This window comes from Macadamia integrifolia, chromosome 10 (genome assembly GCF_013358625.1).
Source record: "Macadamia integrifolia cultivar HAES 741 chromosome 10, SCU_Mint_v3, whole genome shotgun sequence".
Classification (NCBI taxonomy): Eukaryota; Viridiplantae; Streptophyta; class Magnoliopsida; order Proteales; family Proteaceae; genus Macadamia; species Macadamia integrifolia.
In genome coordinates, this window is record NC_056566.1 from 22,983,288 (window position 1) to 22,996,990 (window position 13,703).

The 13,703-nt window shown below is 38.8% G+C and overlaps 2 protein-coding genes across 2 annotated transcripts; both read left to right on the forward strand.

Moving 5' to 3' along the window:
- Positions 1–11,970, forward strand: LOC122090759 (anthranilate synthase alpha subunit 1, chloroplastic-like). Its single transcript, XM_042660473.1, has 12 exons — positions 1–151; positions 1,152–1,492; positions 1,624–1,811; positions 1,891–2,080; positions 3,651–3,802; positions 6,588–6,703; positions 6,808–7,054; positions 7,166–7,222; positions 7,737–7,889; positions 8,726–8,806; positions 10,696–10,782; positions 11,355–11,970. Exons 2-12 carry the CDS (start codon positions 1,315–1,317, stop codon positions 11,676–11,678), a joined length of 1,773 nt encoding a protein of 590 aa, XP_042516407.1. The 5' UTR covers positions 1–151; positions 1,152–1,314; the 3' UTR covers positions 11,679–11,970.
- Positions 11,971–12,918: 948 nt separating this feature from the next.
- LOC122090761 (pleckstrin homology domain-containing protein 1-like) lies at positions 12,919–13,692 on the forward strand. The gene has a single exon (XM_042660475.1). The coding sequence runs from the start codon at positions 13,031–13,033 to the stop codon at positions 13,460–13,462; it is 432 nt and encodes a 143-aa protein (XP_042516409.1). The 5' UTR covers positions 12,919–13,030; the 3' UTR covers positions 13,463–13,692.
- Positions 13,693–13,703: the final 11 nt, after the last annotated feature.

The following is a 13,703-nucleotide window of genomic DNA, read 5'->3' on the forward strand; positions in this document are numbered from 1 at the left end:
TTGCGGCGCTGGTGGCTATAAAAATGCCAGCTTGCGGAGACAATTCGTGGACACCTCTCCTCACCTCACCTCACCGGATTATCTCTCTCTCTCTCTCTCGCTCTCTCGCTCGCTGGCTCTGTCTTCCCTCTCAGTATTCTCTGAAATCAAGGTATGTTTCTCTACTCGACTACTCCCATATTGGTGGTGGACAATTAGAAACCAACATTGCCAGATCTCTATATCTCTGCTTCATTTTTTATTTCTCTATCTATGAATGTGTCTCTGTTAATGAGCCAATTCAGTTTTGCTTTTCCGTTATCCAGTGATCAAGGAAGTGGTGAGAGGTCACGGTTCCCAGTATAGTAGCGTTGTTGAAGTTCTTTATACGTTTATAATTCAAACTTCTGCAAAAGGCTGGTGATTGATGCATTTAATTATTCCACATGTATTGTTTACAGAGTCATTTCAAACACAATTTGATCTTACTTCCCCATGATTGTGTATTGTCGATTGCTTTGATACCCTGGTTACCTTTTATTTTCTCTTTTTTTTTTTTTTTTTTTTTTTTTTTTTTTTTAAAATAAAATGTCGGTGGCATAATTTTGCTGCCATGTTGTTGTGTATTAACGAATTTTCCCATTGAGACATTAGGTCAAGATTTTAGGATCCTTGATTTTAACTCTCCTACCACCATGGCAGCTTAGGAGCCCACTTTGATGGTAAGAGTTTTAAGTGTCTTCGGGTTTTATAATGTTAAAATTGATTTCTAACATAGTATTATACTAAGAAACTACAACAAGGTTTGAATGCTCTCATCAGGATCCCAAATGAAATTGAAAAAAAAAGGTGTAAATGCCAAGCTATTTAACAGATGCTACTGTGAAAGGTTACGGATGATTGCAGGACTTAAACTTGAAAAGTTAATTCTGTAATTGTCCAAACGACACGAAGAGCTATTGATGATTTCTAATGTAGTTACACAAATAGCCAAGTGCAATCCAAGGATAGCATAGCAAAGGAACCAAGAACCTCTGGTTTCGAATAGCTTATGTTGAGGTGCCTATGATAGTGCGTGGATCCTCTGTGTGTGTAGTTTCTTAATTATTTGATGTCATGTTTGCAAGTCATCGATAACAAAATAGACTAACGAACCAAACATTATGACACAGTTCAGTGGCTTGCACCGAACAACAGCAATATTACACAGTTCAGTGGCTTGCACCCAACAACAGCAATATTAGATTGCGAGCAGCAATTGCAACCACAACAGCAAACCACAAGATTTGGACCTTGTGACCAGACACTCCTTTGCCTCTAAAGAATGCTTTGAGAATGGAAAATCTAGCTATTTCGCCAAGTTTTGTTCCATCAGTTTCTCGTTTATCTCCGGTTGTTCCTGTTAGTGTCCGTGCCCTTTGCCGCAGAAGCTCAACAGGCTTTCTTAACTTGTCTGGCTCCCGCTCATGTCTCCGTACATTGCGGTGCTCAGTTCTATCTGCTCCGTCATTAGGTTTCTCTCTCTCTTTCTCTCTGAGTCCCCCCCCCCCCCCCCAAAGAGTATATTTTTTGGATTAAATGTTGTAAGAATTCTAGAATCTTCAAGTTAAAAATTTAATGTGATTTTCCTGTTCTGTTCCACAGTAGATGATGGTGCAGTGAAGTTTATAGAAGCCTCTAAGGATGGAAATTTAGTTCCTCTTCACCGTTGCATATTCTCTGACCACTTGACTCCGGTGCTTGCTTACCGATGTTTGGTTAAAGAAGATGATCGAGATGCCCCAAGCTTCTTGTTTGAGTCAGTTGAGCAGGGTTTTAGATCGTCAAATGTTGTAAGCCACATTCCATTTTATAAAAGTTCCCCCTCTTCTCTTCATTTTAATTTATTTAGTTTTGAATGAATGTTGTTAGGGACGTTATAGTGTGGTTGGAGCTCAGCCAACAATGGAAATTGTGGCAAAGGAGAATCTCGTTACAATTATGGACCATGAGAAAGGATGTAGGACGGAGGAATTTGTAGATGATCCAATGGTAATACCTAGAAGAATCATGGAGAATTGGAAACCACAGCTGATTGAAGAGCTTCCAGATGCATTTTGTGGTATGCATGGCGAATGACTGAAAAGTCCATAACAAATCTCTATTGCTAGATAACTCTATTGCCAGATCATTCTAATTAGGATTCAGATAACCAAATTTTCTCCTAATCTCTATTAGACGATAATTCATGATTTAGTTTAAATACTTTTGTTAGAATTTATCTTACGTAATCGAGATATGTTGATAATAATTCTTGTATAGCATGGGTTCTGTTTTTTTCAAGGACTTGCTTCAATTTCAGAACCAAATTCCCAGATTTTTACCTTTGGATTGCTGTTAGATTTCCATTATAGAGTCTTCATCAATGCATGTGCCTATGGGGTTTTGTTGTATGTGTTTTCATGTGAAGTTGGGAAACAGTCTTAGGTTGGAGGCAGCTGTGCCAGGTTTAATGGCCTAAACTGTAGGAAAGATGTCCTGTCCTGGTTTTGCCTGTTAATCCGATTGTGCAGTTATTAGGTCTTATGGTCTGTAGATAAAGAATTTGGTTTGTATGTATAATTGAGGCTTACGAAAAGAAATGCTCAGCTTCTTGCAAATATTGTTGATTACTTGCATAATTGTAGGCTCATATAGTATTATGAAATTATAGTATTCCAACAACTCCAGTGAGTGAAAATGACTCTATACTACTGAAAGCTAGCTAATGGTCAACTGAAAGTTCCTTGGTTAGATAAATGGTTGTTGAATGTGAATATTTGATTCATTAGAAGAGTTCATTAGGGTTCTAAGAAAATTAAAATAGAGGAATTGGTTTACAAGAAGCTCAAAAGGAATGATCATAGGATAAGATTTGAAGACTGAGCTTAGAATAAACTTCCAGGCTCTTAAGGGTGCTGCTGGGTGTATGGTTTTTATTTGGTTGACAGGTTTTTCAATGTAATTTTGAAATTGGCTAGGATTATGCCAAACAGCCAAAGGGAAGCAAAGAAAAGTATAAAATCTCCGCTATAGATGCATGAGGGATTTTAAGGGCTTGCTTGGTTCACTAATTGGTTCAGATATAGTAGGCTTTGTGAAAAACAAGAAAAGAAGAAAAACCTTGCCCTCCATCATGGGTTAGAAAGGAAATCACTTGCGACACATTAAATGGTTAAATCAACACTGTAATATACTAAACTGAGTTACAATTTAAATTTCTTTCATTTTTTTTGGGGGGTGGGGGGTGGGAGTTAAAATATTTCTTACATCACTCTGTAATACTTGGGCTTTTGCTAATACTTGGACCCACCCCCAATATTATGATTTAACTGAATAAATCTGGTTCGAAATTAAATAAGATCCACTTTGTTAGTTATCCATCTTAAACAAGTAACATACTCAATCTTCACACCTCATCTAATTGCCCTACAGACCAGAATTCTTAGAATCATTTTCTGGTAATTGGTTAATACAGACTTCATAATTTCTATGATAGTTGTCAATTCAATCTATAATTTTAAGTTTTTTTTTATGTTATATGCAAAAATGTCCAAATCGTGCATGTAGAAGCTACTTTGATCCTTTACTGGTTTCAGCTCTGATCAGTGAAACTGTTGAGGAAATTCATATAAATGTGCCATTTTGACCAGGTGGATGGGTGGGTTATTTCTCATATGATACTGTGCGGTATGTGGAGAAGAAGAAGCTTCCATTCTCGAGTGCACCTGAAGATGATAGAAACCTTGCAGATGTTCATCTGGGCCTCTATAATGATGTTATTGTATTTGATCACGTGGAGAAGGTACTCTTGTTTCTCCCCATAGAAAAACTGTTACTCTCTTCTTATTTTCCAATCCTTGAGCTTTGGACTGGTTAACAGTTCTGAGTTATAGTGAATTGGGAACTCTTTCATTGCTTGTTTAATTTTCTTTTGTTGAAGATGAAAATGAATCCTTATATTTAACATTTCTTTGCCACCGAAAAGCTAAGACACTCTAATGTAGATCCACATTATGGAAGGAAATATGAGAGGAAGAAGGGTCCAGCCTTAGTCCACCTAAGTGGCTAGGGTCCAGCCAAGAAGCCAGCCGAACCCCTACTTGGTCCACCTGAGTGGCTAAGTACAAATAAGGGCCAATCGGGCCCATCGGCTAGGGGAATAATTAGTAGTTGCTTTTAGTTAATTAGTGGGCCATTGGGCCCATCGAGTTGAGTAAGTGGTATGTCGAGTCCAAATTGTCTTAGGACTCTATTTGTTTTCCACATAGGTTTATTATTCCTAGTCCAATTTTGAATTCCTAGTTGTAGTAGGAGTGTCTAGTTCTATTGGGAAACTAGCTCCTAGTTGAAGTAGGAGTGTCTAGTCCTATTGGGAAACTAGCTCCTAGTAGTAGTTTGATTGCTATTCTACCCTCTATAAATAGAGGAGCCTATGTACTCATAATGGGAGATTTGAATAAAGAATAATTGCAGTCAATTGCTTAGAACAACCGGGATAGCTATGGGTGAGAAGCTCGGCCGAGACAGCCGCTCCTCCCCCACTTTTCCCTTTGTTTCTTCTTGGCTAAAGCTTTCTATTTTATCCTAAAGTTACTGCTGTTGAAGTATACGATTGTTGTGAATATTCAGAAGTTCAGATCTGTCCAAGTTACAAACCAGATTTGATTCTCTCTCCTGAAGCCTGCGATTATTTCTCCTAGGTCAGAAAATCAAGAAAGCTTGTAACTTCACAACCAGCCGTCAGAATCCTCTCAACTTTGGGGGTTTTTGTACCCTCTCTAGGGACTATCTACGCCCAAGAGTGCAGCTCAATCGGACTCCTACAGACCTGGCCGCACCTCTCTCTCCCAGCTCTATAGCAGGTCTTTCTCTCTCCTATCGGGTTGTGTTTTGGGCTGGTTTTGCTCTTATATGGGTATTGTATCCTTGGGGGTTTATTTGAAGGTCTTATTTCTTTGTTTCCTGGTCCTATTTGTATTGTTTGGGGTTATAAATTGCTGGGGTAGTTTCTTGTAATCTACTCCTGCATTACACTCCATCTGGGTGAAATGTGCAGTGTCAGACACCATTGTTGGACATATATATCAGACTTTTGACATCATTAGTAGACATTGTTTTTTCACCATATTTGTAAACCAATTATTGTGTTTCTTCTTTTTATTTTCCCTGCTTAGTTTCTTCCATTAGAATTACTGTTGGGATATTACCAGATTACCCAAAATTGGGTTTCATGTTACCAAATACTGCTGAATGTCACAATTTAGCAATACATATTTTGCTAAATCGCCAAAACAGTGATTGCACTACGTAATGGGGTCATTGGGCTACGATTCTACGGGTTTGCCCTTTAATTTTCATTGGAAGAAGGTGTGAAGACACGGAAGAAGCTGTAAACAGAGGAGGCAGTCTCAACCTAGATAATGCCATTGTCGAGGTTGAGCCAAGGGCTTTGTCTTCAATGGCACTGGTGAAGGCCCTGAAACTTGCTCAATGCCAGATTTCAGTTTTCAAAAACAAGATTAAGTTCTTTCCTTAATGCCTGCTTTGATTCAATTTCAAACCCTTTGCAGAACTGATATTTCTCTCTCTCTCTCTCTCTCTCTCTCTCTCTCTCCCCTTTTGGATAAAAAGAAGCAAACACCATCTGCATCTCAGCAAGAAATCTGTAATTGGTGTCGGGAGCAGAACCATAAAAACCAGAAATAAAATCCAAAAATGGGCTACAGAATCCACATATACGTTTCTGGGCTGACTAATCTCCAGACAGACAAACATATATTAAATATTTTTTGGATCAATTCTTCAAGCTACAACTCGGATGCAACTCTGCCCAGATCTGAGGCAAGGAAAGAGATGGGTACACCATTGAAATCGGCAAAAACAAGGCCCTGGTTGCAATCTCATCAACCACCAATTGAAGTGAAATCATTGTATCCTTTGCTACGCCCTCAAATGTTTGACAGTTCCTTTCCAGCCAGACCTGCTACACAACAAGTCAATAATGTATTGTCCAATCTTATTAACCCTAGTCAGTGGTGAAGTTGATGTTGGTAGCTGGCATGCGTTGCGCTAGAGAGATTGTTGGAACAGTTCCCTGTTTCTGGCTCCAACTGCTCATGCCTCTAGAGAACCATCGGCCTACTACCATGATTGCAATTGACAACAGAGATCGCAGATTAGGGACTCTCCGGAAGAGCTTCTTCTTCTTCATCAGAGGAGCGAACATTGGTGAAGATCGCCACCTCTGCGTGCAGTTCAACAGCCTCTTCTTCAGAGTTTGGACCTTCTTCCAACGAAAATGAAAGGTAAAACATCAAAATTGTCCGATTCTCGCTCAATCACTGTTTTGGGCAATTTGGCAACACATATCTTTCTTTTGGGTATTACAGTAAACTCAAACTTTAGCTGGGTAGTTTGGTAATGTGGAACCGAATTTTGGGTAATCTGGTAAATTTTCCTAGACCCCACAATGTCGAGAGCCTTGTGCAGTGAGTATGCCCTGGTAAATTTTCCCAGACAATATGTTCATACTGGAGTTCACTGAAAAATCTGATTAATAAGTTGTTGGGTGTTGTCTTTGTTCTCAGAAAGCATATGTGATCCATTGGGTGCGGTTGGATCAGTACTCTTCAGTTGATGAAGCCTACACTGATGGAATGAATCGCTTGGAACTTTTAGTGTCTAGAGTGCAAAATATTGATATGTGAGTAAAAATTTATCGCATTGCATCCTTTATGCAACTTCAATACATCAATTGATTCAATGAATGATCACTTTCATTATTTTTGATTGGTTGTCAACTATTAGACCGAGGCTATCGTCAGGTTCTGTAAAATTATACACTCGCCTTTTTGGTTCTTCTTTGAAGACGTCAAGCATGACAAGCGAGGCATACATGCAAGCTGTATTGCAAGCTAAAGAGCATATCCTTGCTGGGGATATTTTCCAAATAGTACTTAGTCAACGTTTTGAGCGACGAACATTTGCTGATCCATTTGAAATATACAGAGCATTAAGAGTTGTTAATCCAAGTCCTTATATGGCTTATCTACAGGTATGTTTACATTTTTTTTTTTTTTCAGAATCTTTTTTATTATTTCACTTCAGTTAATACTTATATTAGTAGTGTATTTAATTTTGATAATAACTTTGTTGTCTCAATTAGGCCAGGGGATGCATTATGGTTGCTTCAAGCCCAGAAATTCTCACTCACGTGAAGAAGGTAAATTGATGCAGTAACGTGTTTTTTTCTCTTCCCCATATTTCTGACTACAAATGATTTCAAGAATCTGAACTGAGTACCCTTCGCCTCGGAAAATTTTTCCCATGCACTGAGGGGATGGCTATGCTGTTCTTGAGAAAATTTTTGTAGAAGCTTGTTTTGATTTAGTTCCATATTAAGATTTTTCAATAAGGTTGCTCCATTGTGACCTAACGGTCGAGGTTTTGAGTCAGGAAACAGCCTCTCCGCGAAGTTGGGGGTAAGGCTGCTTGCATTTTGACCCTCCCCAGACTCCAGTGGCAGGAGCCTCGTACACTGGGTACACCTTTTATTAAGGGTATCGATCTTCCATAAGTTGAATTCATCTTGCTTTTTAATTTCTTATATTGGTTTGAGGATATTATATTATTTTTGTTTCTCTTTTCAATGTTTGGTCTTTTTTCATGGAGGGTTTACATTTTTATGGTGCCAATCTCTTCCTCAACATAACCAATGAGTTTGTTCTGATTAACAGGGAAATATTATTAACCGACCGCTTGCTGGGACTGTTAGAAGAGGTAAGACAGACAAGGAGGATGAGATTTTGGAAAAGGAACTGCTAAATGATGAAAAGCAATGTGCAGAGCACATTATGCTAGTTGATTTGGGACGGAATGATGTTGGAAAGGTTTGTCCTTATTTTCCATTGATATGAAACAATTGTATAGGTTTAGAAATTTTTTCCTTTGACTATATACTTTGCAAATGCCTATATTATTTTTTTTCTTTCTTTGTCACCTTAGGTGGGTAGACCCTTTTTTTTTTAGGTGGGGGGGGGGGGTGGTGGGGAGGAGATGTATCTGTGCTGCAGGATCAACCATTTTAGGCCTTTACATTTCAAATTATCTTAATAACATATCCATGTTTTCACGATTGAGGTAGTTGTCTGCGAGTATTTGGGTCAAGGTTATCTCAAAATTTTCAATTTCTTCTCTCCTCCTCTACATTGTTAAATTTTCTGAAACTGTATGTCCTCCAACCAGTTAAGGACTAGGAATTGAGTAGAACTGCTCTCAAACATGGCTTTGATGTTACATTTGTCAGTACTTGCACATGATTCATGAAGGTATTGATTGAAGTAGCAGGTGAGGGAAAGGTCAAGGTCAAGGGCAAGGGCAAGGGCAAGGGCAAGGGCAATGGATTGCTCAAGAATATCATGATCTTTATTTTTAAGACTAGTTACAAAGAAAAATTGAAAAATCAAAATAATTAGTTTGAACTCATCGCACTATGTGATTAAAATGATCCAGAAAGTATGATTAAGCTAGATCATGACTCTGTTATATTACACCATTGGAAATGAGGGAGGAAATTGATTTTGGAAACTCAATAAGAATTTTTGAATCAATTAGCCCAGATGGTTAAACACCCCATATTCATCTTTTGGTTCTCAGAATTGAACACCTTCTCATAAAAATTATTGGAGATACAATGATTTGTGTCTAATAGATATTTTCACCACAGGTCTCCAAAGCTGGTTCTGTTAAGGTGGAGAAGCTTATGAATGTTGAGCGGTACTCTCATGTTATGCACATTAGCTCCACGGTGAGGAACTCTCCCTGCAGTGTCTGTTCTAGTTCTTTGTGAGATGTATTACCTACGTGAAAATCAATGTACTGCATCAGCTGCATGAGACCTCAACGCATACTCTTTGGCATGTTTTAGTCATTTACAACCTTTAATGGTACTTGAGGATATAAGGCTCCGTTTGGTATCGTTTCTGTTCCAGAAACTCCGTTTCGTGTCAAAAACGGAAATTTCAGTTTCTGTGTCAAAACGCCGTTTTTAAACGATTTATGACTGTTTGGTGAATCTGTTTCTAGAACAGTTTCAGAACTAAGAAACGACAGTTATGCCGTTTGGTAATGCTTGTTTCAGAAACGATTTTTTTTTCTCTTTTCTTTTCTTTTAAGTCAATAATTACAGAAATAACATCTACACAGATGTAGTTTTCATTTCTAGAGACATAATTAAATGTTTCATATTCATATAACTAGAGTTACAGAGTGTTTCTTCAGAAGCCACTATTGAGCTTTCAAGACTTGAAATTAGCTCATCATTTAATCTACAATGGCAGAGGAAATGAAGGGAAGCAAAAAAAGAAATTACAAACAAATTAACATTTCCAAATATTAGATGAGAGATGTGAGTTATTCCAGTGGTTATATCTTCTTTTTGCCTGTTACCCTGCTCTTTAAGGTTTGTTTTCTTGGATCTAATAGAATTTTAAAAAAAAAAAAAAACAAGAGTACTTATCTCAAAATTGGAAATTTCATTGACCTCATAAAATTAGCAAGAAAAATATCTCCCCCACCGATTAAAACCCCACTTTCAAAAACCTAGGCCACATAACACTTCACTGTACAGAGCATAACAGAGCATCAAAATGGTTTATTACTTATGCTAACAGAGCATCAAAATGGAACCTGCAACGGCGGAAAAGAGAATCAAAAGGGTAGCCGATTACCGAAGGCGGAAAACTGCAACGGCGGATGAATCAAAGAACCTGCAACTGTGGAAAAATCCTTCTCAGTAAAATCTCAGAACCTACAACTGGGGAAAACTCAGAACCTGCAATTGCGGAAAACTCATAACCTCACTGTCGCCGCTATTTTTCTCCAAGGTTTGATTGAATCTTGAAGGGGAATGTGGAGAGACATAGAGTGAGGGTAGGGTTTTGATCGTATCTTGAAGGGGAATGTGGAGAGAAGAGTGAGGGTAGGGATTTTGATCGTGGGAGAGAAACCCGCCTTAGATGAAGATTCGCCGGTAACGATCGTTGGTTGTGGCCGAAGTTAAACGTGATCGGCGACGGAGAAGCTGAAGGAGGCAGCCGTAGGGTTCCAATTCTAAGAAGAGAAGAAGAAGGAGAATGGAGAAGAAGAAATCGCCGTCCTCTAGTAGCAGGCGTTGCGTTGCTTTATCGGGAACGAAAGTTGAGAGAGAAGAAGAGAGAAGTTCAGGAGTTACCTGCAGAAACTCCAACTGCTCCAGCCGTTCTCTGATAGCTATCGGGAACGATGGTTTCTAATTTGGGGATTTTGGAACGAAACTGTATTGACGGAACTCCATTTTGGAGTTCCGACTTTTGGGCATTATTTCGTTTTTTTCTCAATTTTCGTTTCAAAAAAACCGAAACATATCATAACATTGCCAAACGGTTTTTTGCGTTTTTTTGTTCCAATAGAACCAAAAAACGATAGAAACGTTTTTTTAGAACGATACCAAACGGGCCCTAAGCTCTGAATATTGTTTCTTGAGAATCAGTTGTTTTCCTTTCTAGGCTTACTTGCCTAAGTCAGTTCTATTTTGAACTCTGAAGTTTTATTGGTTTACCTTAGTCCGTTCTATTTGAGGTTTTATTTGCAGTCGAAGTTTGGTTTACTACACATCTGCTCAAAGCTTTTAATGGAAAACTGGTGGCTCCTTTTCAGGTTACAGGTGAATTACTCGATGATCTCACTTGCTGGGATGCACTGCGTGCAGCATTGCCTGTTGGAACAGTTAGTGGAGCACCAAAGGTATTCATTTATAATTGACTTATGGTCTAGGATGTAATAATACTCAGAAACTCTCATAGGTCATTGGACTTGCTAAGTTGTATAACTCCATTTGGGGGTGGGGATTGGGTGGGAATTAATCTTCCATTCCTTTGTCTTTCTGGATTTTGGGCAATGTCTTCTTTTCACTCACAACCAACCCCCCTGTGGGAAAAGGCATGGTGATTTCCTTTAAAAATGGTGCATGGATTGTGTGGTCTTCCGAAGATATTCTCAGTAGGAGATTTCCTTGGTGGGATTCATCTATAGATTTCAATTGTGATTTAGCTGTATGGGTAGGCTTGGTTGACTTATTAATTTCCTCGTTGGTTAATCCACTTTTGAAGAATCATAACCTATGAAGGCATGAAACTTTCATGACTCCACCTAACCTCTTGTCTCAAATGCGGGTGATGAATTGTTGTTTTTGTAGTCCAGAGAGAGTCTTTGGCATTCACTTGTATTCATATTGATTTACTATTACCTTCGATTAGAGAGTACAAAGATAGTTGTTCGAATAACAATATTTTACATTGTGTGCATTGTAACAAAAGGTGAAGGCCATGGAGTTGATAGATCAGCTGGAAGTCACTAGGCGTGGGCCATATAGTGGTGGTTTTGGAGGCGTTTCCTTTACTGGAGATATGGACATTGCCCTTGCTCTGAGGACCATCGTTTTCCCAACTGCAACCCGATATGACACAATGTACTCTTACAAGGACGCAAACAAACGCCGGGAATGGGTTGCTCACCTTCAAACCGGGGCTGGGATTGTAGCTGACAGTGTACCTGAGGATGAACAGAGAGAATGTGAGAACAAAGCGGCTGGTCTTGCCCGTGCCATTGACCTGGCAGAGTCAACATTTGTTGATAAATGAAGTTGAAGGGGTTAGATTGGGAGGAGAGGAGGTCCACTTTTTCCAAGGATCGCTGCAGGAAAGGAATTCAAATCTATAGAGCGCTATGATTTTCTCTTGTTCTTTCATAATGATGGATTATGTTTTTAGGAACAAAGGTGAACTGTATTTGCCGGTGGCTAGCTTGTGAGAGATGATTCTCTAGTGTGTGTGTTGTATTTTCCTATGGAATTAGTTGTATAACAAAGACAATAATCACATTGAAAGGCAAAAGTTAAATTAATCTAATTTCAAGAAATTAAGCATTGGCAAATTACATTGATACAATTGAAAATATGATGTATCTGAAAATAATAATATGTGTTTTGATCCATTGGGTTAGAAATAAAGTTGCATGCCTTTGTTAGGAAGTTTGTTTTGGGGGGGGGGGTTGCATTTTTTTTTATTGTCGAAGTGGTGATCTATAACAACCAAGAAAGTTCAATTCTACATTCTAAGTGCAATTGTTTGTTGATACAAGGGACATGGTTTTCATTCATCATGGTGAAGTGAGAATCTCTTCACTTATGAGTTTTGATAAAATCATAGGGGTGAGTGAAAAGATTAAGTAAAAAAGGAAAAACTTTTTCCCCTAAGAAGAATCCATATTAAGAGAAGGACCAAGTTTTCCTTCACTCACAGTAAAACAAAAAAATATCTCAATTGACGGGTTGATCTTCTGATTGAACTAAGAAAGGGTATTTTGGATCTTCAAATATAAGCCAGGAGTTAACTAAGAGTCTAATCATAACGGCAAAAATTCTATAAAACAAAAAGAAAAAAAGAAAAATCATAACAGCAAAAACTCTATAGTCTATACGTAATATTGTGATCATGGAAAAGATTTCCATGGTGCCAGAGTGGGGTTTTTTTGTAATATCTCTCATATATTCATGAGGTTTACATTGACACTTTTTCTTTTTTGTAAACCTCTACTTTTGGTTTAAATTTTCCTTCACCCACTGAGAAGAGAAAATCTTCTCTCCATTGGTTATGTGACCATGTGATCAGAATCCAGGGTCAAATCGGTCTTTGTCATTCCAATCTGAATCATGAACCGCTACCAACGAAAACCCTAGAATCGGCTGCTCCGAAACCTGATATCAGACTAATCAGTCAATAGTCAATTCCGATCCGGATCACTTGATTCGATCCATCCGATTCCTTCCCAAGAGCGCCAACTCAAGTGAAGACAAAAATAACAGAGTTTATCACCTAACAAAAACCTCTCTCTCTCCTCTCTGTCTCTCTCTTTCACACACACAGACACACTTGCTCGCGCTTTCTCTGTTCTCGCTTCCTCTCACGGTTTACGCAGAACGAACAAACTAGCGATGGCGAGTCTTTGGCGAGCCGCGATAGGTGCAGGGCAGACGGTGGAGGACTACGGTGGTGTCGAATTCTGGTCAGAACCAGAGCGCACCGGATGGCTTACGAAGCAGGGAGAGTACATTAAGACATGGCGTCGACGTTGGTTCGTATTGAAGCAAGGTAAGCTCTTCTGGTTCAAAGACTCTTACGTTACTCGTGCTTCCAAGCCTCGTGGTGTCATCCCTGTAAGCAATTGCCTCACCGTCAAGGGCGCCGAAGATGTCCTCAATAAGAAGTTCGCTTTCGAGCTTTCCACCAGTCGAGAAACTATGTACTTTATTGCTGATTCTGAGAAGGAGAAGGAGGAATGGATCAACTCTATTGGACGTTCTATCGTTCAGCACTCCAGATCTGTTACCGATAATGAAGTCGTCGATTACGATAGCAAGCGGTGAGGATAATCATCCAAAAAAAAAAATAATTATTAAATAAAAGATCATCGTTTTCGTCTGTGTTTGATGGTTTTGTACACTTTAGGTGCGCCTTCATCTTGTTCCTGATCATGTCTCGTAATGTTCATTCGAACTTTTGCTATTATTTGTATATTTAATCTTGAACCTTTTTTTTTTTCGTGTTTTAATTGCTGTAAGAGGATGAATTGTTAATTTCGAATTTCCGATGTACAGAAACTAAGCT

Excerpts from the sequence above, each read along its gene's own strand:
- LOC122090759 (XM_042660473.1), top strand. The coding sequence starts at position 1,315 with ATGGAAAATCTAGCTATTTCGCCAAGTTTTGTTCCATCAGTTTCTCGT. Across the intron at positions 2,081-3,650 it reads GCTTCCAGATGCATTTTGTG|GTGGATGGGTGGGTTATTTC; the intron begins GTATGCATGGCG and ends CATTTTGACCAG. Across the intron at positions 7,055-7,165 it reads CTTATATGGCTTATCTACAG|GCCAGGGGATGCATTATGGT; the intron begins GTATGTTTACAT and ends TGTCTCAATTAG.
- LOC122090761 (XM_042660475.1), top strand. The coding sequence starts at position 13,031 with ATGGCGAGTCTTTGGCGAGCCGCGATAGGTGCAGGGCAGACGGTGGAG.